We start from the raw sequence: 26,249 nt of genomic DNA on the forward strand, positions 1-26,249 counted from the left end.
TGAACAACTTCATTGTATTTGTAAATAGAAGCTAATTTAGACTTTGATCACACACTTCACATCACATTTGCACCTGGAATGTTTGCTGATTCTTGCTACTATTAAAACAGTCCTGATGCATAATGTGCCATGCTGTTGGAGCATGTGCAGAATGAGAATCCACAGACTTCCCAGGAAAAGATGTTGGCACCCCTCCACCCACACAGAACGAGTGTGTTTTCTGAAAATGAGCTGAAGTGGGGACTTGTCTGGCTCAAAGAAGTCGGCAGTGTTTCTGCACAGAGCTAATGTTTGTTGTAGATGGAGAATGTGTTCGAGACAGTTAATTGACATCTTCCTGTTTAGGCTCCTTTTTAGGTACTTCCTCTGAGGTGGGACGTGACTTCTTGAACGCGGCCAGCTGAGCTTTGTAATCCTTAAGATGAGTCCTGGCCAAACGCAGCTCCTTCCGCAGTTCATTGATTTCAGTGATCAGAGTCACATTCTCCTGCAGACACCACAAAATGCTTTAGTCTACTCGTGTTGTGTTGCATCTAAGAGTCTCTGAAATGTTAAAACAAAAACTGGAATCCTTAACAAGTTGCCATAGGGATCATCAGTGCTGTGAAAGCTTTACCTTCATGATCCTGACATAGACTTTCTCATGTTCCTCGGCAGATTTAGCCAGCCTCAACTTGAGAGTATTAACTGTCCTCTCCAGGTGATCACGTTGTCGATAGAACGCCTTCTGGATATCTTCATCAACACTGCTCTTCTCCACCTTGCAACAACACACACATGAAGATGGGGTACGTAGTCTCTGCATTTCTTACAGTATGTGTAAGACTAGAATTGAAAAGGGACCTGCCGTACGACCCACTCACCCCGTCAGTCTGCTTGACATAGCGGGCATAGATCATCTGCATGCTCTCCTTCAGTCTTCTTGGGTCCTGGATGAAGCCGACACAGTTGTGAAGATCTGATTTGAACCGCTGAAGATGTGTCTCCAAGTCTTTCACCTGGCCGCAAAAGTTTTATTTGTTTTTTCAAATTATCAATCACGTAAAATCAACAGCTCCTATTCACACATGAATATGTTCTAAATTAAAGCTAAAATAAGGATTCAATGGGCTAAGTGTACACAGTCTAACGTGAACCTATTTAACATAAAGGCAAAGAAATTGAGGAATCTCGTATGTTTTGGATGTCAGCACTATCTTTCCAAAGTTTGGGGTCACTTCAAAAGAGCAAAAAGCTGATTTTCTAAGATGAAACTGATTAAAAATACAGTGCAGATGTTGTTAATAGCTACTGTAGCTTGAAGCTTGCTATCACACCAAGTGTTGTGCCATACATTTCTTATTCAAACTCATTTTATCTCTGTTTATTTCTTAGCAACCCTAAACCTTTGAGTTGTAGTGTAATTACCATCCATATGAATTATAACGACACTGTGTGTTATCTTCAGTGTTCAAGTGTAAAAATGTTAATTCCACACTCAGACCAGTCTGAGCAGTTAGATTGTTATTATAAGTTAGATCTAGTGTATAGTGTTTGTGCCTTAGTCAACATTTGACAATATGAAATCAATTCCTGCCTCTTCAAAATGTATTAAAATGCAAAGGTTACAGCTAAGTCGAAGTGTTAGGTAAGTGCTGACTTTCTGCATCTCCTTTTGCATCTCTTTATCTCTGCTCCTCAGTTTGAGCTTCAGTTCAGTGACACTGAGCTTCAGCTGAGTGTTGCTCTTGTCGATTTGCACCAGTTCCTCCTCCAGCTGTCAGAGAGCACAAACACCACATCACTATCAACTCTGCAGACACTCTGTCATATGAGCGATGTTTACTTTACTGAAACTTGAAATAGTGCTCCTGGCTTTGGCTCCTACTCACCAGATGGATCCTCTCCTCCTTCTCAGTGATGTTATCTCGTTGAGGCTCCATCTGCTTCTCCAACTCACTTTTCTGGAAGTCAAGAACAAACCTCAGCTTCTCCAGCTCCTGGTTCTTCTTCTTCAAGCTAGCAATGGTCCTGTCCTGCATGAGCATGAAAAGCATGGAGGGATTTTAAAGGAAGCGTGCACTGGTAATGCTCCTCATGCACATAGTGGGACAGTGACAGACAGTCTGGGATTACGATCTGATTTTGACCTTTTCTTAAAAACCTGCCACTAAGTGAGGCCTCCGACTTTATAGAATGGGAAAAACAGGCAACCTTTACTCTAAAGCATGTCTTATTAAGCGAGCATATCCACGACCAAAACACAACAACAACATTTCTACCTCCACTAGGGGTCCTTAGGCAAGTAAGTCGCTTTGGATAAAAGCGTCTGCTAAATGTAAATGTAATAGCACAGTCATCTTTAGGTCCTCAGATGTTTGTCCTGGATCTTATGTGATTTCCTGGATGAGCTGTTGTGCTCTTGGACTTATTTTGAAAGTTGAGACTTCTGGGATGGTTCTATATCATTCCACGATCTACAAAAAGCCAAAAGGACAAGCCATTTGTAGATTGTGTCTCTGTGTGAGAGCATTAGAAACAGCTTTGTAACCCTTTCCAGACAGATCAGTGCAGTTTGGCAGTTTTTAGATGTGCAGTAGTAAGGAGGTGAATATTTCCCCCACAGGCCTAGTTGGCATTGTATCATATATAATTTGCTTCTCTTAGTGACTATCACCCTGTAGTCCTGACCCCATCAGTGATTAAGTGCCTTGAGAGAGGTCAGATACTTCATGATCTCCTTACTATCTGACAAACTGGAACCCTTAGTTTGCTTATTGTTTAAACCAACCGACCATGATGATGACAATGCCAACTTTCACCTCCTTCATACACTCACTCACTTGGACACTGGGAAGTCGAATTATGTTAAAATTTGGTTTGCTGACTACAGTTCAGCGTTTAATACTATAATTCCCACCACCCTCACCACTAAGCTGGAGCACCTGGAACTCAACCCATCTCATTGACAGTGGATTTCCAACTTCCTAACTAGAAGACCACAAACAGTAAAGATGTGTAGACATGATCACTGATAACAATGTACTCCTGAGCACCAGCAAGACAAAGGAGTTGACAGTGGGCTTCAGTACAAAGCAGGAGAAGATCTATCAGACCCTCATCATCAACAAGAACCCAGTAGAGAGAGTGGACAGCTTCCGGTACCTCTGTACTTACACCATGCAGGACCTGTCATGGTCCTGTCACATCAACACCATAGTGAAAACCACCTCAGATGCTTGAGAGACTAGGTTGCTTGGGAAAGCGCTTCCGCTCACTGAAGACCAAGACCAAGAAACTGAGGAGAAGCTTCTTTCCACAGGCAATTCAGGCCCTCCACCAGAACACCACAACAAACTAAACTAAACAATTTGAGCTGCCTTCTTTGCTTTCCGACTCTCCCTACATTCCTCACACATCAGTCAGGATGAAGTTGTCATGAAGTTGCACATGCTACTTGTTGCACCCTTCCTGGTACCTTGCACATTTTTCTGTTTGCACATTGCTCATTTTCCACTAACTTCACTCAGCTGTAATTTACCTTAGCTTATCCTGTAGAACTATTTTTAATTCTATTCCACAGCAACCTCGTAAATGTTGAACATTTTCACCTTAACGTTCTTTATATTCTTCTTTTTTCTCATTTTATATTTTTATTTCTATTTGAATTGGATTATTTTTTGTAAGGTACTTGTACTTTTAGTCAGGCAGTCGTATAAGCTTTTCACTGCATATGATACTGTGTATAGCTGTCTATGTGACAAATAAACCTTTCACAGTACAGTATATTCAAACAGTAAATGCCCAGCTATTTAGAACCAAACAACCTGACTGCCAGTGTAATGAAAACTAGTAAAGCTCTCATCTCAGTCACCTTGTCCTGGTTGGTCTTTTCATGTCCGGCAATCTGCCTCTTCAGGTCCTCAATGTCACTCTCCAGGGACCGAATCAGCCCCAGCAGCCTCTGCCTCTCATGCTTCAGCTTATTTATGTCTGTGCATTTGTCATCAATCTGCCTCTGCAGACTGTAGAACTGAACGAGGAGAAAGGCGCGGAAAGAGGAGCACAACGTTAGAACTTAGAACAGCTGAAAGCAAAACCGTCTTAACTAAAGAGACATTTCCCACCTTCTGTGTCACCATCCCAGTTTCTCCCTTGAGATTCGTGTTGGCCTCTTTTTCTGTGTGTAGTTTCTTCTCATACTGGATCTGGATGTCATGGATCTTCCTCTCTTCATCCTCCTCTACCTGCTTTATGATCTCTTTAAACTCACGGATCTGCTGCTGTGCATCCTCTTGACACTGTATAAAAATGAAAGCAGGATAAAATCAATCAAACTTCTCCTCCTTGCTCCTTCACCACCAAATGACCACCCAAGGTCTCCCTCCTCATCCTCCTGTTGAGTGACCTGAGCCAGTAGCTGAGTCTTCTCCTGCAGCTTGGCCTCGTAGAGCTGCTTCTGCTCCTCCAGTGATTGGATTCTGCTCTGCTCTGCAGACTTCAGCTGATTCTCATAGTTCTCCTGCATCCCTTGATACTTCTGCTGAAAATCCTGGTACCTCTTATGCTCCACAATCAGCTTCTGACTGTAGGACAACTCTAGATATACCGTAGAGAGACAGGCAGGAGATCCAGCAAGATTACTCCAAAAAATGTTGACAGTTTATTCTAGATTGTGTTTTTTAATAGAAAACTTGATTGTGTATTATCTTCTTACCCAAATCCTTCAGCTCTTTTGTGTGTTTCAGAGACAAGTCTGCAAAACTCCCCTTGTGCTCATGCTCCTGCTTTTCCATCTCTGCCTTCATGACCTGTAGATTACACTCCATGTTACGATCAGACAGTAGGTTTCAAATAAAAGAAAAAAAACAACATATACGTGGTGACAGAGGTATAAAGTACAAATATAGCATATGGATTTTTTTTTGTATTTTTTTTAACACATCAACTGCTAAGAGAATGACACTGCGTCAGTAGTGATTAGTTACTACTGGGTTCTGGTAGACATCTAAAACTAATTCTACATTGAGTTCTGTTTCGATAACAGCTCTTAGGGGGCCTGACACACCTGTTGTGCATTTTTCAGAGATTCGATTTGCTGGCTAAACTTGTCCGAAATCTCCTTCATCTTTTCATTGTGGTTCATGTCCTTCAGGCGGAGCTGGTACTCATTCTCCATCTGTAGCTCCTCCAGATGCATCTTCAGCTCCAGCATGTTCTGATTCTTTAACACAGACACACAAGAATACAGAACTGGATGCTTATGTTGAACTTTGCTAACCATGATATTTCTGAACATACATCACACCAAATCCAGCATGGCCTTAGGCTTTGCAAGAGAGCTGGGGTCTTTACCCACCCTGAACATGGTTATCCTGGAGGTTTTTTCCATTAAAATATGTTTTTCCTTTCTACTGTTGCCTAGTGCTGCTTAAGTGGAATTGTGGGGTTTTCTATATAATTCTGTGTCCAGTTAACATTTGTACGGTCTTAAGCCTTACACTGTAAAGTGCCTTGAGCGGACTCCTGTTGTGATTTGGCACTTTATATAAATAAAATTGAATTGAATTATTTCAGGTACTAGCTGTAGATACATGCAGTCACACTAGGATCCACCAGGTGTAACCTTTATAACATTACTGAATATGCTGTCCTGTCTAGTCCAACTAGAGAATGTTACTACATACTGTACAATAAGATTATCTAATGCAGACACATACGAACCTTTTCCTCCAGGTCTGATTTAGTGACAAGGATCTCCTCTGTGTGGACAATCTGTCTGTTGCTCTTCAGTCCTCTTCCCTCCTTATCAATGATCCTCCACATCAGCAGACAGCTGTCCTCGGACACTGTCAGCAGGAACTGGTCATCAAATGTGATAACCATCTGAGGAAATGCAAGACTAGTCAGTAGACATTTTACCATAACAGATCATTTCTGACTCTCAAATTAGTATTAAAAATCAAATCACATTCAGTGACCCACCCTAGTGACAGGTCCACAGTGAGCCTGGTACATGAGCCACTCCTTCTGGACAGGTAATGGGTATTTAATGGCCCTGATGGTTCCACTAGAGGTGCCGGTGAAAATGGCTCTACTAGAATGAGAAACTGCAATGGCGGTGTTAGCTACATCATCAGCAGGAACCTCCCTCAGTATCTGTGGAAACAATGACCAAGATACAAGCCAGAACAGACAATATAACCCTGCACATTAATTTTTAGTTCAGGGGAAAGGCAAACAGATTTATGCAGGTTTCCTGGATATACAATTTCATTTCAATAAAGTAATGTCTTAAATTTCATGTTCCTTCCTGTGTTGATTGCAGCACTGCAGCAAAATATATGTGATAGTGTGATAGTGTGTACTTGCTGTAAAAGTCAACCCATGACCTTCTGACACGTTATACTTTTATTGCCTGTGGGAACATTTTAAACAACTGATCTGCTAAAGAGGTGAAACTATACTGTGCTGCATTTTGTGTGAAAAAGGTCTGATCTTGTTTCTAAGACACAAACAGGACATTAAGCTCATTGCACTGTATGATTCAGTAGAAGTTTGATCCAGTAGTGTATTGTTCCTACTGACCTGGCAATCTTGGATCTCTTTCAGTGTGAGGTCTGTTCCTACAGCCAGGATGGTCTTGCAGTCTGAAGAGAAGGCGACACCTGTGTAGCTGCAGGACTGGAGGACACTCTCTGACTCACGCTTGCCAGTCTTTGTGTTCCACTCATACACTGCCCCATCCATCCCACATGAAACCAGCCGGCTGTCGTCCAGGCTCCACTCAATGCCACGAACCTGCAACAATAAAAAGAAGCTGTGTAGTTAATGATCACACTGACTTGCTGGGTGTGCTGTAGAACACATATCATGCCTGGCTCACCTTTCCACTGTGGCCTTTCAGATTTAGCACATTCTCGAAAGAGGTAAAAGAATAGATGTGAATCACATTTCCACTGACGGCTGCAAACATGTGGCCACCGTGGCTGAAAGTGCACTAGTGAAAGAAGGAAAGAAAAGAGACAGTGAGATCTCAAGAGTGCATGATGTACTGTGGATTTAAAGAGTGAACTTGGAATCAGCATGCACACACCTCTCTACAGCTGCGCACAGTGAACTCCTTGAAAGTGCGGATGTCGTCAATGACCAGGTTCATCAGCCGGAGTTTGTCTGAAAATCCCACCAGGATGAAGAGGCCAGTGGGATGCAGAGCCACACTGTATGCCTCTTCCTGAAACTGCTTGTACAGCTCCAGTGCCCTTATTCAGCAATGACAAAACAATATATCAAGTCTTTGGCATGGCAAGCTTATGGGCTACATTTGCTGTCACATGGATTCTGTATGCATCTGTAAACACCACTAAAAACAGGGCCTAAAGCTGGAGGCCGCTTTCTTTACATATGTATGATTCAGACAAATAATCCAAGTACATACATCACTTAATACTTACTTATGCTTATGCTTATGCTTACTTTGTCTCATAGTTCCAGACGCGAACAGAGTGGTCCAGAGAGCAAGTAGCGACGAGGGGTTTCCGAATGCAGATAGACAAACCTGTGATGGACTTGGAGTGGAAGGACTGGGACAGGAACTCAAAATGTAGCTGTTCTTCCTAAAAGAGGGAACATCTTCTAAGGACCTGCTAGTTGCTGGAAGCTAGTTTGATGTCTAACATATGTGGGAAAGAAAAACAGTGAAGCCAGACAATTGAAAGAAAGTGGTAAAGAAGAGGATTAGGTCACACACTATCACAGCTGTGGAGCTGGAATTAATGAGGGGGCTGTGTATTTTTTAATCCACTGCTATAGTTGCTTTGAACACAGTCAGCTGTGGTGCAGGTAGAGGTGATTGTACTACCTTGTGCACATCCACAGAGGACAGGCTGACACTGTACAGCTGTCCTTGATCTGTACTGATCGCCAGTGTCTCCTCCGCGGGACTGATGCACATGGTGTCAACCTCCTGGCATTCAGCTGCTGTCACCTCATTACTGTATGGGTCTGGAGGAATCTGACAGAAAAGCATCCACTCATGATCACTTACAAAAATAAATCAGCCCTACAGAGACACTGGCGCCTGTTAAAACATAAACTCTCACCTGTATCTCCCTGCTCTTTCTGTAACTGTCCTCCTCAGTTTTTTCAAAAAGACACACTGAGCCAGGACCCATAGAGCACATGAAACCTTTGGAGTAGGACAGGATGGCTGTGATGCGAGAAACAGCGGAGGCTTCGTCCACATCAGTGCCTTTATTCTTTTTCGGATCCACCTGCCTGTACAGTTTTAATGAAGTTAATTATTTTATCACAGCTCCAACCTGAAGTGACAGCAGAAGGGCATCGTATTTATTTCTTCACTTTGATTTTTGAAAAGGCACCAGAACATGTCACTTGGTAAAATTATGTGGCTCACATATCTTATTTAGTTTGTTGATAACAACGAGGAATAAGATTCAGATCAGGTTTTGGAGACACTTGTTAGATAAAGTGGGAAAAGTCTTAGCATGAAGTCCAGATTACTTACATAATGCCAGGTATAAACATGTCATGGCAAGCCCTTCACCATTTTCCATTTAAACATATAGACTTTTAGACTTCAACTTTCTGTCTGCTGGTTAGCTCTGCCAAACACTGGTGTCCCTCATGCTCTCTCATGAGCGGTTAATGTCAGCGTAAGTCCTTCATGTGCACTGTCAAAAAATTACTGGTTCATAGCATTCAACTTCAATTTCATTCAAGTTCACCCACCTTCAGGTTGGTTTCATTTCACATCTGGCCTGAATAGGCTCAACAGGTGAAACAATGGAAGGGGAGTGTGTGAAAAAAATGTCATAGTCATGGCAACTGGATAAGATAAATATATGTATACAAGTTCAAAACATCAAACCGATCAGAAATACAGTGTGCAGTGAAATGTCGGATGCCTGAGAATCTTCACTGACTTTTCACTGCAAACTGTATTTATGATTAATTTGATGTCATAAAACAAGCATTTCCAAGTGTCCCCAAACTTAGGGGAAAAAAGGCAAAAGCCAAGAAACCACTTTTTGTGTTTCTAAAAAAGAGAAATAAATACTGGTCATCGTTCATAAAAGAACAAAGCAAATGGCGCCTACATACAGTACAGTATGTGTACTGTATGTGTACTGTATGTGCACATACAGTACACATACAGTACACATACAGTGGTGAACCAGGTGCTTGCTGGACTTCTGATCTCTGGGAAACTTCTCATCAGATCTTCCCCTTCTGTTTTTGTCCTTGATCCTTCCAGATTCCTTTACAGAGCTTCCACTTATTATTTGTCACTTTAGCCACATAATGTTAAAACAAACATGGTTATTCTGATATGTTTGTGATGTTTATCACTGTGAACATATTCTAATCAAGTGACTACAATCTAAATAGGTTTATAGTTATAATAGCACTGCTAAACCAAAGAAAAATGGAATGGTGCTTAAGGCTTTTGCACAGTACTGTATATTTAATTTCATCTTTGAACTTGATAAGTCTATGTCATGAATCAGTGGTGTTTAGGTTACGTCTTTTATTTTGTCAATGAAGTCATTGGGAACATGACTGAGTCGACACCTCTGTTTATTAGTACAATCAATTCATTTTTAGTTTGATGTTTGGTACATTTAGCTGAGAATAAACCCAGTGCAGTCAAACTATTTACGTATCCTTCATCACTCGATAATCTCACCACAACCCACCCTAAACTCTTACCTGGCCTACGCTACACATTTGCTGTATGTGAGCTATGAGAAAATCATCTCTGGACACCCAAATGTTGACACTGTATCAGTGTGGGGCAACTTCTGACCTGTCAGACTGCTCCTGCACAACATTAGGATGCAGGCTGATCTCTCTTCGCAGGTCTCCAGACTCAAACACCAGCAGCCTGCCTGTGTCCGTTCCAGCAATCACTCGCTCCTCTGTCGCCCAGGTGTGGCACAGGAAGTTGATGGTCTCCACCTTTGGGAAGCTGCTCTGTTTCAGAGCTCCCTCTGAGTAGCGGAACAGCTTGAACACACCCCTTCCACTCACACACAGTTGCATATTGTTATAAGGGTTGAAGCTGACCTGATGGGACATCAACACAATATTATAACCTGCCCAGAGCATAAGTGCCTTCAGGTCACACTGATGAACCTTGAATGCCTCACCTGGGTAACAGGATTATTGGAGTTGCTGGTCTTCACCGATGTCACCACTTTCTGCTTTTCCCAAAGCCAGAAAATCAGCGTCCACTCCGGTCCCCCTGTCTGGGCTATCAGGTACTTGGAATCAGGGGAGAAAGCCATGCACACAAACTCTGGATCAGACATGTCTCCTGCGGTCAGAACCTTTCTCTTCCTGCCCTGCTCGTGCTGCAGGTCGAACACGGTGATGGTGGCCTTCCCACCCCCCTCTGACACCGCCAGGTACCGTCTGTTGGCACTGATGGCCAGAGCACGCATGGCCCTGCTTTTCTCGGAGCCTGCAGAAAGAAAACAGGTGAGAAACAAGTGAAATGACTCAGAACTCGGATCTATCCATATATACTGTCGCACCTGGAATGAACCTCTGACATCTTTGGACGCTGTTGTAACACACACAGTTGTTCCCGCTGGGGAAAACCACCGTGTGCTCGTCGTAGAAACACACGTTGTTCGTCACACCTGTCCGGAGACCAAAGGAGAAATGCGCCTGCGCAGCTACCGTAGCCATTGTACTGTGGGAAAAGGTTTTTAATTACTGAAACATACAAAGCGCTTCACACACGACAATTAAACACATTAACCCACGTTACATTACGCTAGCTATTCTTAAATGTTCGAATGGGAAGATAATAAATATGTAATATCTAAATAATAATAAAACCTTAACTCGAACACACTGGAACAGATGGAACCTGCTGCGATCGTCAGAGTCGCGTCGCTAGGCAACCACGGAAATCCCGCGGGATTTGAGCTGCTTTCTTAACGGCAGGCGTCGTCTCGCGGGATTCCGGGGGTTGCCTAGCGACGCGACTCCATCATGAACGACACACATGAACTGTTTCATGGTCCAGGTTTTTAAGTGGGACCAGAAAACACTGTCACCTTGATTATTATCATACCATCATTTGAATTCACTATTTTCCTGTTTTACAGCCATAATACAAAATCATCTGCAAAAGATATACAGCAATATATGTTATATAGCTGACAAAGTTTTAATGAGATTATTTCACTTGATAAATAACATTTTGCTAATAATATTTTGTAATGTTTTGTATTTTATTGAAGTGTATGTGTAGTGTAGTGCATACTACACTTAAAGTAGTATATTGCCATAGACTATTTCATAAATAATATGAGTCCAGAAGATCTTTGCAAGTAGGAAAAACTCATTCTGCCAAATGTTTAATATATCTACATAACTAATAAAGCTACATCAGTGATGTAAACATCAAGGTTCAATAAAGGCCATGCCGTGTTTTTACAACAGACAACAGGTGGACTTTGGTCTAGCAGACTCAAACTGTTTTACAGTGTTGCAGGTACCTATGCAAAACGTTTTCATTACTTTATTTGTGAAAAGTCTTTTAGATTTGAGTGCAATTTCACAGAAATTTCATAAATGAACAAGCGATCAGGCTGTGTTATTCAGAGGCTTTAATGGTATGACTCGATGACATTACTGAGTGGTTTAGTATCCAAGACACCAGTTTCAAGACAAACAGTGAGAATGCAGCTGATCCAACTCATATGAACAAGTTTCATCTTTCACAATCAGCATATAAATGAAGCTAAATCTGCTTTGTTATGTTAGTTAGAGGTTAACTTAGACACTGTACTTTTAATAGTGAAATGGTATTGTTGCACTATAGGATCAGAGGTTATACAACATTATTGATGTTATTGAATAAACCACTACAATGTACCATTAAACACTCATGCTTGTCTCTGTATACTTTGCAGATGTGTTTCTAGTGTACCTGTTGACTGTACTGTACATTTTATCCTGAGACTCAACTTCTATCAGGGACGTTCTCATCCCAAGTAGAGGTTGGTAAATTTCACAGGCTCCTCCATGCCCTTGTAAAGTTTAGCTTATTTCTACATTTTCACATTCAAATTTGTTGTAGAAAAAAAAATCAAGGGATAATCACAATGAAGAATTATGTGCAATAAAAGCTCATAGAAAATCATATTAGCAACAATTCCCTTAAAATATAATGACTTGTTCTTTGCATTCTAGACTAAATTCCCTTTATAGATAACAGGATCTGAGAAGTATCTCTAATAGCTCAGGAAAATTTGTGAATTTTCTCTACTTTTGCATAAATGTGACCTAAAACATGGTGAACCTTTTATGCAAGTCCTAAATCTAAAAAGGCAACAATTAAACAAATAAGACAAAGAAATGACACTTTTTCATTTATTTATTGTTGAAATACTTGTGTAGCAAAAGTATGCAACACCAATGTTTTATGTTTTCCTGATGGTAGACTCATGAACATTAATATTAACCGGTGTAAATGAGACCTTTAGTTTCCCAGATGTTTTGCTAAGGTTCCTTGAGGCTATTAAACTATTACCCACCTTGCTCTTGGTGTGTTTCTTGTGGTCGACCACCCCTGATGAGGCTAATAATGGACTAGTTAAGTTGCACTTGTGACACCCTCTCTATGTGGAGAGCATCAGAATCTCTTCTACAAAGCTGTGTTGTCAAAATCAGACTCTGATCACTAAGACCCTGATTTCACTTCTTTAAAAAAAACCCCACCAGACTCTAACTTTCCCTTCGTGTGAACTGATATTCCTGGAGGTTCAGATACTTCCCACACACCAATATTCAAGATTTTATTACACAATAAATATACTAATAGGTGTCAGTTTTTGTCACATCGCCTTTATCTAGTTTGAGGATTGGTGAAAATTGGATGATGTTTTACATCTTTTGCAGAAGTAGAGAAAATTCTGAAAGGTTCACAAATTTTCAAAACCCACTGGAAGCTACACTATAATACACTATACATATCACAAAGTCAGTTTCTTGAGCGGTGATACAGCTTCAAGCACCCTCTAGACAGGATGCTGAAACAGGACTGGGCCAGGAGGAGGCAGCCTTGTTCAACAGGAGATGATAAGAGTGTTGAGCGACTGCTGACTCTGTGTTTGCTCCAGAGGTCCACCAGTAGACAGAATCTCACAGGCAGCCAGTTCATGGTACAGCGCGTTGAGCACCTCCAGGATGTGGGCTTTCCCTGTGCAAAAAAAAAAAAAAAACTCAACAGATGTGATTGCTGAGGGAATCAGGTTACAGACAACCAGACGAGGGAAACTTGATTTAATTTCTCTGAGCAACTGTACATTTTCATTTTCACATATCACTTGACTCGTCTTGACTTTATTAGGCATATGCAAGCTCTACTAACTGTGTTGTGGGTCGCTGCAAGACTCCAAAGTGCTGAGCAGGATTTTCCCGAGAGACCTCCGTGAGACGTTCTGCAACAAAACATTAAGATTTACCAGGCACTTGAGCAGTTAATCTGACACTTGCGGCCACAAAAGCTCTCCCACATGTTGCATTGCAAGTGACAATAATTTGCTCTTAATCAATTTCACACAGTTAAAGTTAGTTGGTAGAAGAATGTATAACACCCCCACTCCAGTATATTGACACAGTGAGACATCTTCTTGCTCTTTCAACAGAATAAAGGACATTTAACAAAAAGTAAGCTAGTCCATGTGGAGGTTTGTCTTTGAACAATGCTAGTAAAAATGTTTTTGTCTTTGTAACGTCTAACTAGAAAGATCACTCCACTGCAGCGCGAGTAGACTTTGAACTAGTCCGCAGCCAGCCAGACTTGACCCTTTAAGACTAGATAGAGCTGTTTACCCTGAAGCTGTGACTAACCAGGTCTCGGAGCTGCTGGAGGAGCTGGAGAATGTCCACGAGTTTCTCCTCCACCAGTGACAGGCGAACCCTCTCCGTCTCCAACATCTGCAGCTCCATATGAAGCAGCTCAGTCTCCTCGGCCTTCTGCTGCAGCTCCTGGACCAGGGAATCTTTCACCTGGAGACATACAGAAAAAGTCAGTCAAACTAAACGACAGTACCTCCCTCCTCCTTCCACACTCTGCACAGCTCTCCAGTTATTAGTGTCGATCCAGACTAAATTCGATAAGATTACAAGAGCAGCTGGATATGTCACTCTTCGAAATGTAGTGTCCGTTTTTTCTCGCCCTGCAAAACATCTTAATACAGCACAGAAATATCTTGGAGTAAATAGATGTCAAATGTTGTAGATTGTAGAGAGAGCTTTCAGCCCACATGTTGTAGGTTTGCCTGCCAAAATGTTGGAAATCCCTGCAGTGCACCTTTGTGTCATACCACAGTGAAGGACACAGGTCTCGCTCCACACATCCTGCGCATAAACAAAGCCTCACAGTCAAGACTTTGTTTGGTTTGAACTTTTCCTCTCTGAGTGCTGAGATGTTCTGGGAACAGATTACGTCACAGTTTCCCTTCTGCCTGCCTTCCTGTGTTGTGACAATACGACTGGAGTGTAACATAAGAGCTTTAATTTATGATGGAAGTGTCGTGTGGGACGAGGGGAGGGGGTGTGTTTCTGTGGTCGAGTCAAGTGAGAAACAGCTGCAAACACCCCCCCACACACACACACATCCATGTACGCACACACACACATGCAAACACACGTGAGAGGCTCTGTACCCCGCTGCTGGTGGTTTGTATGGGTGGAAGCTGCAGGATCAGGCCACTAGCTGCGGTTTTGCCTTTGAAGCGCTCCACTTTCATAACAACCTTCTCCAGTCCTCTCTAATCTAGTTTAACACCATACACACAGCCACAAAAGGGCTTATGATGTAAAGCAAGACAAAACACTCTCAGGAGAGCACAGTTCAGTGTAAATTGAACAAGCAGCGCAGGTCAGAGGGTGCTGTGGTACTGTGGCCACCCTGGTGTGATGGAGTTCAGTGGTGGTTTGTACCTGATCCATGTCCATCTCTGCCTGCCTCTCCTTCAGCTCCAGCTGCTTATGCAACTTGGTCACCCTCTCCAGGAGCTCCAGCACAGCGCTGCAGCTCTCCTCGCTCCTTGAGCTCCCAAAATTAGACATCAGCCTCTTAAATGTCTTGTCGTCACACCTGGTCAAGAACAAATATCAGAACACAGACGGCGTGTAACGCTTTGGAGCTACAATAGTCAAATCAGAGTTTGACATGTTGGGGGTAAATACTACTAATATCTAAACAGGTACACACTGGTATCTTTTTATGGTGTATACACTTTTCAAATTGTGTGACACTGCAACATTTTAGCACCGTAGTACGAAAACTAGCTGCTCAGCTGTTGTTGTGCTTCATACCGATAGTAGTCAGCAGCTATTTAATGCAAAAGGATTAGTCAGAAAAACTAGCCTGTTCTGGATTAAAAAAATCATGTTATTTAACAAATCTTGACTTTTCTGTGTGTTTTCAAATAATCTGTATTTTTCTACCTGTGCTATGATACAGACAAAAATGATGTAAACTGTTCCTCCAGCTTGCTCTAAGCTGGTGCCCTTCTTCACGAGCTAGAGGTGACGCACTGTAGATGTGACTTATACCTTTCCCCACAGCACGACAGCCTGGTCAAGATCCTCTTCACCTCGTCCACCTGCCTTTGTTGATCTCCGGTCCACTTGTCGTCTTCCTCATCAGAAGCGGCCTGACCCTCCACTGAACGGAACAGCTGCTCCTCCACTAGACACCACAACACAGCATCATGGGTATCACCACAGCAGTAGAACCAAAGGCTGATGGCCGTAAACAAACAGGCCTTTTTCTTTTTTTTGTTGATGAAGTGCTTGTTTGACTTTTCTCTCACACGAATGTGCAAAAATTGGTTTTCTAATGCTGTACAAAAATCAATAGCACTACAATGTAAGACCTTAGCAAAAAAGGTGTCTTACTTTTGTCTGGGGTTGTCACAGCACGCCCCGTCGGAGAACACCGGTCATGTTGGGAGTCTGAGCAGCATCTCTGGCCCGGCCTGCCGCCTGCACTCGGCTGCTGCTCAGCTCTAGAGCTGCTTGGGATTTGTAGTTTTGACACCTCCGACCTGAAAAGGACGAATGCGGGTTCAGTATAGCTGTTCGACTGCGTGTTCTCTCTGTAAATACTGTACATAACCCCCTCAGTGCTGCTGCGAATCACTTGGCACATAAACTGACAATGACCAAGGGGCTAAAACTGCTCTTCAATTTTTCACAGATTTTCAGAAAATTTCAGTCCAAACCAATTCCCAACATCAAACACAACATATCAAGTAACACAAGGCTGTATGTATTACGCCACATCTACAACCGCCATGATCATTTTATAGAGGCCTGTGATGTCGTATGCCAAATCTGGGTGGGGTAATTGAAGCCAGACATAGTATCTTTGAGGCATTTTACAGTAAAGTGGGTCAATGGTAGAATGGCGCTATTAGTGTTAGGAGTTAGTAGGAGTCAGCAGGCAAGATGTGATTGTGTAAATGCACACTCGATTAGGCAAAGCTGGAGCTAAGACATTTTGAAGCCCGTGAGTTTGTAACAAGGTCTGCTGCATATGTTTCAATCTGCAGATGAAAAGATACGTCACATTTAGACGTCACGTTTTGTTATATGTCACGGACACACACAACCATTTGTATCTAAAAAAGACAGACTGGGACTGTAGTTTAAGCCGATCAATCGTTCTGTAATGGTTTGAATTTTCTAGGTTTCTCCTGCTGTCTGCTCTTTTGTGCTGGGGGAAATCCGATAGGGGGCCTTCGTAAAACACAGAATAAGCGTTTCCAGATGACGATGTCTTGCTGAAGAAAAAAATAGAAAATTCTGAAAAGGTTCAGCCTGGCTCTCTAAAAAAAAAAGTCACGAAAGCACTCATGCTTATATCCTGTTGGCACAAGGCAGACCGTGCTGTAAGACAACATTATACTCCTGCATCTGTGTACTACTTTGTGCAAAACTGAAGAGAAACCGCTGACTTCACTGAAGGTCAGCAATAGCAGCATAATTTCAGGCAATCAATCACAGAGTTGTGTTTAAGTTAGTGGGGGCCGTGGTGGAGGAAAGTCAAGAGTTAGCTCATGAGGGCCAGCAGCTGCAGTTGGACCAACATGGAACTGGTATATGGACGTGAACACACACACAAGACTGTTGCTGCGGAAACGACTCTGGAATGAACTGGTGGAGGACGTTTTCAGACGCGGGCTTTGGTGTGACTAATTGCACTTTAATTGACAGCGGTTGGAGGGAGGCTGCAGCCTGTGTTCAGTGAATATTGTAGCAAGGCCACAGCTTCTGGTTCAAGCCGCTGACATGGGGAGAAAGTAAAAAAATGGCACTGTGTCCAGAAAAGATTCTACAGTAAAAACAAGGATCTATTAAGTGTCACATAAAATCTAGTTGGAATTTGTTTTTGAGTGTGCTTGAGATTTATATTGTTTAAAGAGGGTTTCCCATCACATGGCTTCACAGTGATGAGGTATGCTGTTGGGCGTTGGGGGGGTTGGGATGCTGAGCCTGGGAATTCCAGCTGGATGACAAGAGACACCTGAAAGTAGTTCAGACAGACATCCTGGAGAGCTGTCAGATTGTGGGATGCTGCACACACAGACAGAATTTGATCAGCATTTCATGAGGCAGGCACCATAACTCTTGCCAATGTGCCAAACAAAAAAGCAGCATGAGACGGTTTGACCTGCCAAAACTGAAAATATCAATTCATGTACTTATTTTGCAGAGACAGAAAGAAGGTAAAATATACTGCAGACTTCACAGTATGTGTGTAAACCTGTAAGACAGCAGTTCTCAAGCTTGTCTTTAAAGACATTTCTAAGACACCCCCCAACATGGCTTATAATATTGTTTATTACAGTGTCAAGAAGAAAAGTATGTGAACCTTTTCAAATGTTGTCATTTTCTCATAAAACATGATTTGATCTTCATCTAAGTCAGAGGTATTAACAAATATGATGTGACTGTGAATAATGTCACGTCTTTCACGTCTTTATTGAGAACCATAAAATCCTCATAATGAAAGTGGAAGAAGTATGTGTTAATAACTGCTTCATGTTCTTTGGCTGTTTTTTGTGTGTGGCTCTTTTCAAGTTGTTCCATACCATCTGTATTGGGTTGAGGTCTGGGCTCTGACTTGACCACTCCAGAAGGTGGATTTAGTTTTTCTGAAACCATTCTGTTGTGGACTTGCTTCGGTGTTTTTGCTTATTGTCCTGTAGCATCACCCAGCTTCCACAGAGTTTCAGCTGTTGTACAGACAATTGGGAATTCATCTTCCCCCCAATCACTGCAAACTGGTCAGGCCCTGATGCATCAAAGCAGGCCAAAATCATGATGTTTCCTCCACCATACTTTATGATTGGGATGATGTTTTCATGATGATATGCAGTGACCTTTTTACACTAGATGTAGTGCTGTGTGTTCTTTCCAAATAGTTCAATATTGTTTCATCAGTCTACAGAACAGTGTCTATGTGCTCTTCAAACATGCAGCAATGTTCTTTTTAGTAAGCAGCAGCTTCCTTCGTGGTGTCCTGACATAGACACCCTGCTAGTTCAATGTTTTACGTACTGTAAACTCATGAACAAAGATGTTAGCCAGTTCCAGCGATGCTTTCAAATCTCTGACTGTCACTCAGGGTTGTTTCTTTGCCTCATTGATGAGTGTTTGTTGTGCTCCAGTCAATTTGACTGGCCGCCCACTTCTTGGTAGAGTAGACACAGTCCCAAAGTGTCCAAAAACATTTGTAGATCGTTTGTAGACTGAATTTCTAAAGACTTTGAAATCAATTTCTAATACTTTCCAGCTTTATGTAAATCATCAGTTCGCCATCATAGATCCTCTGAAAGCTCCTTTTGGCCAGGCATGGCTCACATAAGCACATTCTTTTCATGCAGACCGAACTCAAAAAGTTTGAGTGGTTTTTGGTTTTTGTCCTAGCTCTAGTCCACACTTACAAACTAATTTTCTTAACTTATGCTGACACACCTGACTCTAATTAGCTTTTCTGAGGTCATTATTCAAAGGGTTCATATATTTCTTCCAAACTTTTAGAAGTTTGTTAGTGACCAAAACCTGATTAGTTCTGTAGTACAGATTCCAGTGCAATGCCATTGTGTTCCATTCATAAGATAAAGAACTGTGGGTTTACTGTAGTACCATACATGCAGATCATCTTTTTGGACATTTCCTGAACTGACTGTATGGTTTGTCACACTCTTTTGTCATATTCTTGTATCAGAGCACCGCTTATCTGGACGTGAGCCAAAGTAAAATTGACACTTGCAATAAGCTCAAACTTTCAGATTAGCACAAAAGTGGAACTGAAAAAAGCAGTGAAATATTATAATGTTATACATGAATAGCTCTATTGTGCTATGTCAGGGCATTTCTAATTAATAGGATCATGTTTTCCAACCTATTAGCAAAAGTCTAAAGACACTTTTTTGGCCTGTGAGGGGTAGACCAGCTGTTTGTTGTTACAGCCAGCACCTCCCTGTAGTTATCACAGTGAAGCACTGAAGTGAACTTTACATCAACATACCCCTGACGCCCCCATCATCGCTCCCCTCCTCCACTCCCCAAAGAGCAGTTTCCTCTTTCAGGTGTCATTGGTCAATGACAGTCTCCTTTCTGTGTGAAGGCTTAAAATGAAGGGATGCTATAAACCTGAGCTTGAACTTGAAGTTCAGCGCTCGCTGGCGCCCTGTGCAGCATGACGGAGAAGGGTGAGGGGTCGTGTTTACATAGCTGATGGTAATTAATCAAGCCCAGGTCTTTCTTGTATAATGTCCGGGTGTCTCGGATACAAATAAAGCACCTTCAGGCATGTGATTATTGCTTACCACTAGCTGAGAACTAAATCCAAAAACCAATGCCTATAACATTTACAGAGGGCTAAGATGTTTTTATCAAGCCAAGTGCAAAGAAACCTCCAACGTCAAACAAATGGGGCTATTAAAAGTAGAGGGGAATGTACAGGGAGAGAAGCCCAGCAAAGGTGGGTGGTATACTGTAGGTTTATAAGATATTTTGTGTGTGATGTATTTCTGCTGATGTCAGCGGTACCTCTAAACCAGAGAGAGGAATAGCGGGGCAGTGGTTTGACGTGGAAAAGAGCCCACTTGGCTGTGCATATTTTTGAAGACTGTTCAAGAACAACACTAAGGCAGCAGCAGCAGAATGCCACAGCTCCCAGACGGCTCTTGAGTGTGTCCTTTCACATTATTTAAGGAGTAGGAATGCCATAGCAGCACCTGCTCCACACAATGCTGCAACTCTTGTCCAGAGGCAGATAAATGGTCTGCTAGACCCTCCTCTCCCCTCGGCTGTCAGGCGCCACGCAGCGAGCATGAAAGGCTCAGAGATTATGCCTCCCCTGGGGCCAGCCTTCAGAAGGCCAGGGGTTAGAGGCACACAGAGAAGATGTCTACAGGCGTGCCGTTAAAACGAAAAGTGGGTTTTAAACTTGCACACTTAGGACACGTGACTGGGTATGCTCTCTAAATATCCTTGGACTAAATAAGCTGAGACACCTGAAATCAATCAATAAAACTAAATAGGTTCTGGGTGAAAGATAACTGAAATTTATTTGAAGGGGTCTTTCTACATCTCCACTCTGTGTCTGTTCTTTGGAGTTTCAAAGAAGATGGAAAGCTGAATAAAGCCTTTCCTCTCTAGTGAGCTCTTGCAAAACATGGCCATCATTTGATGAACAAACAGTCGAATGTTTGCTTCTTCCTCCAGATGGTATGCTTTCCTCCTCCTCATGTCTTTTTTGTTCCTCTTGCTGTGCTTCCTATTGTCTAATCCCTCTGGCCCACAGAGGACCATTAGTCACGGAGACTGATTTAAACTCCCTTTTAACTCCTGGGGCTTCAGAAAAACAGAACAAAACAAAACTGAAAGTACCGCTTATAGATGATCGCAATTACACAACTTTCCTGTTGCTAATCAACTCCTGTTGAAGGTGTGGCTTCCATCTGAGGGTGAGCTTCTTCTCTGTTCTCTCAAACTATCCAAAGAAATCACAGACATGTAATGCAACAACACCCACACATCTTGAGTTTCATTCTTTTAAGCTGACTTCTGCTGGGATGTTGGTGGAAACTTGAATGGGGATTTTCTAGATAAGAGAAATGTACGAGCAAATGCTGAAAGACTGAACAGGAACATGAACAGGAACACTTTCACATGTCAGGAAAAAAAGCAGAGAAATCTTTATAGATTCTGAGTACAATCCATGGCAAGATTAACTGGGTAGCATCCTGTTGGGTTAGAGCTAAAACTAGTTGCTTTCAACCCCATAAGGTTGCATAAGCACTGCAGCTTTATTATGACTTTGCTTAAGTGGAATCCACACGACAGAAGTAGCGCCAGTTCTCACCCGCCCACCAGCCCTGTATCTCTGAGACACAGCAGCATTTCAGTTAATCTCATTATTTGCCACAGCAGTTTAGAAATAAGCTATGGGGATAAAGTTCCAGTCTATCATGTCAACAGACTCTTACACACACTACTGCGCAATAAACCCTTGAAACCCACCCCATATGCGACATTTGAGATATCTGACACTGCAACAACATATTGAAGAGTAATGACTTAATTTTAAGGTCACACAGTTTCAGAGCAAGATGGAGAGCACTGCGTCTCCCTCGGGTCCTAAAAGACAACTTTAAAACTGGCTTTCTGTGTTTCTTTATCGCTCAAGTATGAGATGTGACTGAGTAAGCTCTAAGGCTTTCAGTGGGAAAATTCATGGAGCCTGGTTGCTAAGATCCATAGGAACAGGGGGTGCCTATGTGGCATTGTTCATTTGGAAGGCGAGTGAAAGAAGTGAGAGGAGATTGATGAGAACGGTCAGTCTGTTGAGCTTCTTACTCAATGGAGCTCTCCCTTGACAAGTCAGAGTCTTTGTGGTGTTGAATTATTTTCCATTAGGCTATCAATGGAAGGGCAGTGAAAAGACTTGGGAAAGCAGTCTGCATAGATAAGCAGAGTTTGGGTTTTAACAGAAGAGAATTGTGATTGTTGTGTTATACAGAATCACCTAAAGGCAGGTGTTAATGACGACTTTATTCATAAGGGTCTGGCTTGGCATGATTCTCTCTGAGTCTCTTAGAGTTCATAATAACAGCATTATATAAATGTTACAACCACTTAGAGACATCTGCTACCTAAGAAAGCCAGACCTGCAGACACTGATTATATGGTTCGAGCACGGACAACAGACACAGAGATAAACATTAAACCAACGGCTTTGTACTTTCAAAGTCCAATTACACCCTTACTTCCACCAAAATGAATAGTTCCCAACAGTAGCGGAGCTCAAGCAGGACAGACGTGCCACACACGATGCCTGTTAAATAAACTAAAACACAATGAGGCTGGAAATTGGAAGAGCAAGCCACATCAAGGCTTCATAAATAGCATAGCACTGAGTTTTCCAGGCATGAAGCCAGAGATAAACAGTCATTCTATTCTAGGAGGAATTATAATTCATTATGGTTGATTCTAGCCGCGAAGGTATTAAGGGTCTCTCTGATGCAATAAGTTTCCAAAACAGATTTTTTGTTATAAGACATGACGAACAGCCAGACACTTGCTCAGGGATTGATAGCTGATTGGAGCTAACAGAGAGGTAAAATGTTTATGTGTACACCGTAAAAGAATGAAAATCCAGATATTACTCTATGAGTAATCGTTGAATTGTTGGTTTCCAGAGGTTCTCCGATGTTGTCTGACAATCCGACAAGCTCTCTCTTTGAAGCACACTGAAGTTATTATGGTTAAACTGTGGCCACGTAACATTAACCTGGGTGCAGACTTTGAATCACCACCCACACCACCGATTTGTTTAGTGATTCAGATAGGTCTGCTTCTCTGCCCTTTCAAGGCTTATTCCACCAGCTGGAGAAACAGGCAACCAAACAGAGCTTTGTACTGGGATTAGGAATGGAAATGTCTTTTCCTCACTTAGCCCCCACATCCCCACAATTGTTGCCCACATTGCTGATTTGCTATATTCTTGGATAATAACAACTTGTAGTAATGTCATTTCAAACAAAATGTCAATCTCTTAAGGTGGTGTTGATGTTAAAATATGACACATGGCTGTCGAGTCAAGTTCCCCCAGTGTTTTTACCTGTAGTAGAGGAGCTCCGATTCCAGTTCGAGGATGTGTCTCTGTAACGCTGGCACATGACTGGCCTTGGTTTCCAGTTCCTTGACTTTACCCAGTCCGCTGAGCAGTGCCTGCCTGGCTTCCTCGACCTTCCTCCTCATGCTCACCTGCTCCCTTTTCAGAGCTCGGTTGCAGTCCTCCAGTGCGGCCACAGTCTCTTTAGAGCTCCAAAGTTCCTGCTCCAGTCTCTGATTACACAGCATGGCTTCTTCTACCTGTCTGTCTCTGGAGCTCTGAAGCACATCTATCTCCTGGATTATATTCTGCAGGCTCCTCAGGCTGCTGTAGGTAGTGCCTTTCAGGTTGCTGTTGCTCACACTTTTCTGGGTTGCTTGCTTGTGGTGGGCAACAAAACAGCCCTCCTCTGGTTTATGTTTGGAGTGGCTTTTCCATAGTCCTACCTGAGGAGAAGAACAACACATGACCTTAGTCAACAATGTTTGATGGTCAAGTCAAGAATAAACTCTGCAGCAGTTATAAGGCATTATTCAATGATACTCGATATTCACTTTCTCACAGGTGGTTAATTGTGTAGTTGTAAATGTTCATGAAATCATTAGTACACTGCCATATGTTTAGGTAGCTACTTTCTATTATAGTTCCAAGTGTTAAAGGCCTATAACTGATGCTTTATTGATAAATAAAAATGACTTGGTTTTCTTTTCTTGGTTCCCTGGTTTCTGTTCCTTTAGGAAGTATAATAAGTTGGGAAGAATTGCTGCTGGTTAGTCATATAGTCACATAATCAATGAAGTCATTTATGCAATATAATCCCTCCCGTCCACTGTACTCTGCCAACGAATGACATCTAGTGGTTCCCTTTACCTCACCTCAAAAGATCCCAGCATAAGCTCTTCAGCTCAATGGCTCCACGATGGTGGAACAAGCTACCAACCTCATACCGCATGCTCAGCAGCCTCATTCCCAATTTTCAAAAATGTGCTGAAAACAGACCTATTTCACAACTTTCTCTGCACTTAAATCTTGAGAATATAAAATAAGTAAACAAATATTACTACGAACACCTAATGATACAGAAACAGCTCTTCCTAGAGCACTTTACATTAATGTTTTTCTCCTTGGCTTGGATAGTTTGCTTGCCTTGTATCTCACTAAGTCATTTTGGCAGATAAAGCATCTGCCAAACTACTAAATTTAAATGTATATATATAATATCATAGCATCTCACTTTCCAATAGTCCTGCAGTAATAAACATCGGTGAGTCATTAATAAAGGGCAATAACGAGTTTTTAAATGATACGTAATGTCTATATCAGTAATTGGTTGTGAATACATCAGGGGAAATCCATGGGTGGACATGAAAGGTCCAGCTGGTGTTTACCTTCCTAGAGGATCACACTCAATCTATCCTGGAGGTAAGTGGACAGTTTGACCCCTTAGTGGGCCACAGGACATCTGAAAATAGTTTATAACTGAAGTAAGTCAGATTTGCAGCAGCAGATACACTGGGTTATAGGATCATTTCATAATAGGCTGAATAACTTTAACATTAGAGAAGATTGCCTTTTTGCTGTGGGTGCTGTTAGACAGTGAGAAAACTGGATATCACTGGACAACACCATTTACAAAGGGTTTATGTATGGTAACTAATGACTTCATCAGTGGTTACAAATCATCCACCAGTGCATTGTATATCATTTATAAGTCATTTAGAAAAACCTTTAGATGTTTGTGGCCTCATGCAGGAATATTCACCTAAGACAAAGCTGGTGAGAGGAGCAGCCCTAGCAGTACTCCTACCGTGCACATTTGGGATGTATAATCCACAAGAATTCAATTATTATTACACTCCAAATGCATATGGACTCTGTCATGTTTAAAAGTTCCGTATGGTTGTGTGTGTGTAACTCTCATCTACTTAGCAGAATACAGCCTCATCATGACCACTCTGACCTGCAGAGCCAAGCAGCGCGCATCGCTGCTCTGAAGTGCAGCTCGCATGTCCTCAATCAGCTCCCTCAAACTTGCATTCTCGTCTTCCAGCTTCGTTATTCGGTCCTCCGCTTCCTCCAGTGCCACTATCTCCTCATAGCACTCCCTGGTGCAGGAGCCGAGCCTGCAGCCGGAGGCGTGCCGTCCCTCCGAGGAGGGAGAGGTGCCGCCGCTCGCAGCCACACACAGCAGTTTCTCTCGCCGCTTCAGAGGGCTTCTTAGTCGGATCTGAGTCTCTATATGCTCGCTGTCTTTCCCGACCAGCAGCCGGCCGTTCTCATACTGACTCCCCGCCTTGGTGCTGAAGTATCCGCACAGTTTGGCGTGGAACTGTCTGAAGGTGAGCTCGCTGGGTAAATTGTCCAAAACACCGGCGCATTCTGTGTCCTCCGACTCTTGAAGTCCCAAAACGTCACACAAGATGTTAAAGTCCTCCACAGAGATTTTGCCTCCACCTTGATAGTCCATATGATGGAAAATCTCCTGTAGGTACTGATCTAATCCCGTTGCCAAAACTATTATTTCGTTCTCCACTCCCCGGTCCAGTCCGTAATGGTACGCCAAGGTGCTGACTATCCATTGTGTCCTGCGCGCTGGTCGGCTGTATGGATCAGTGGAGTCTGTTGCATCCATCATTTCTATTATGCACCATCATATTTCCACAGAATGAAAAGAGTTACTTTGCTTCTTCTTGCAGCATGCTGTGCGCTTCCTGTACATCCTCAGTGCAGAAACTCGGAGCAGACTGGCCGGGCTGAATTGAGGCGTGTGTTAAGACTGAGCACATTTGAATTTAGCACTGCCCCCAAAATCCTAAACCAGGGGTCCCAACCAGAAGTCTCCACCATACACACACTCTAACGGTCTCATACTGGCGTTTGTCTCATTATAATTGCCACCAGGTGTCTAAACTTTTGTCAGTCACTTGGGTCAGACCTTGTTAGAATATAAGATGCCCAGGAGACTAATAGGTAGGGCCTACTGCTTTTTTATCGACTCAACAAATTTTACAGCATGGTCTGCAGACAGAGGTAAAACACATACTTGGGCTTTTTGCAACTTGCTTTGTCCCTGTTGTAATGTTCT

The 26,249-nt window shown here is 42.5% G+C and overlaps 2 protein-coding genes across 2 annotated transcripts; both read right to left on the reverse strand.

Annotated features, from left to right (window-relative positions):
• Positions 1 to 41: 41 nt before the first annotated feature.
• Positions 42 to 10,904, reverse strand: cfap57 (cilia and flagella associated protein 57). The gene is made up of 22 exons (XM_026344548.1): positions 10,855 to 10,904; positions 10,539 to 10,699; positions 10,152 to 10,465; positions 9,809 to 10,068; positions 8,082 to 8,256; positions 7,841 to 7,993; positions 7,456 to 7,595; positions 7,076 to 7,241; positions 6,866 to 6,979; positions 6,568 to 6,780; positions 5,965 to 6,138; positions 5,704 to 5,865; positions 5,048 to 5,203; positions 4,697 to 4,790; positions 4,388 to 4,578; positions 4,107 to 4,280; positions 3,854 to 4,012; positions 1,872 to 2,015; positions 1,640 to 1,756; positions 864 to 998; positions 617 to 760; positions 42 to 487 (listed from the first exon to the last, which is right to left on the reverse strand). The coding sequence occupies exons 2-22, from the start codon at positions 10,693 to 10,695 to the stop codon at positions 323 to 325; spliced, it is 3,507 nt and encodes a 1,168-aa protein (XP_026200333.1). The 5' UTR covers positions 10,696 to 10,699; positions 10,855 to 10,904; the 3' UTR covers positions 42 to 322.
• A 1,472-nt stretch (positions 10,905 to 12,376) lies between these two features.
• On the reverse strand, positions 12,377 to 25,892 carry efcc1 (EF-hand and coiled-coil domain containing 1). Its single transcript, XM_026344547.1, has 8 exons — positions 25,125 to 25,892; positions 23,171 to 23,610; positions 15,931 to 16,079; positions 15,586 to 15,721; positions 14,968 to 15,124; positions 13,873 to 14,031; positions 13,391 to 13,460; positions 12,377 to 13,219 (listed from the first exon to the last, which is right to left on the reverse strand). The coding sequence occupies exons 1-8, from the start codon at positions 25,797 to 25,799 to the stop codon at positions 13,086 to 13,088; spliced, it is 1,920 nt and encodes a 639-aa protein (XP_026200332.1). The 5' UTR covers positions 25,800 to 25,892; the 3' UTR covers positions 12,377 to 13,085.
• Between the last annotated feature and the right edge of the window lie 357 nt (positions 25,893 to 26,249).

This window comes from Anabas testudineus, chromosome 5, assembly GCF_900324465.2.
Source record: "Anabas testudineus chromosome 5, fAnaTes1.2, whole genome shotgun sequence".
Taxonomy (NCBI): Eukaryota; Metazoa; Chordata; class Actinopteri; order Anabantiformes; family Anabantidae; genus Anabas; species Anabas testudineus.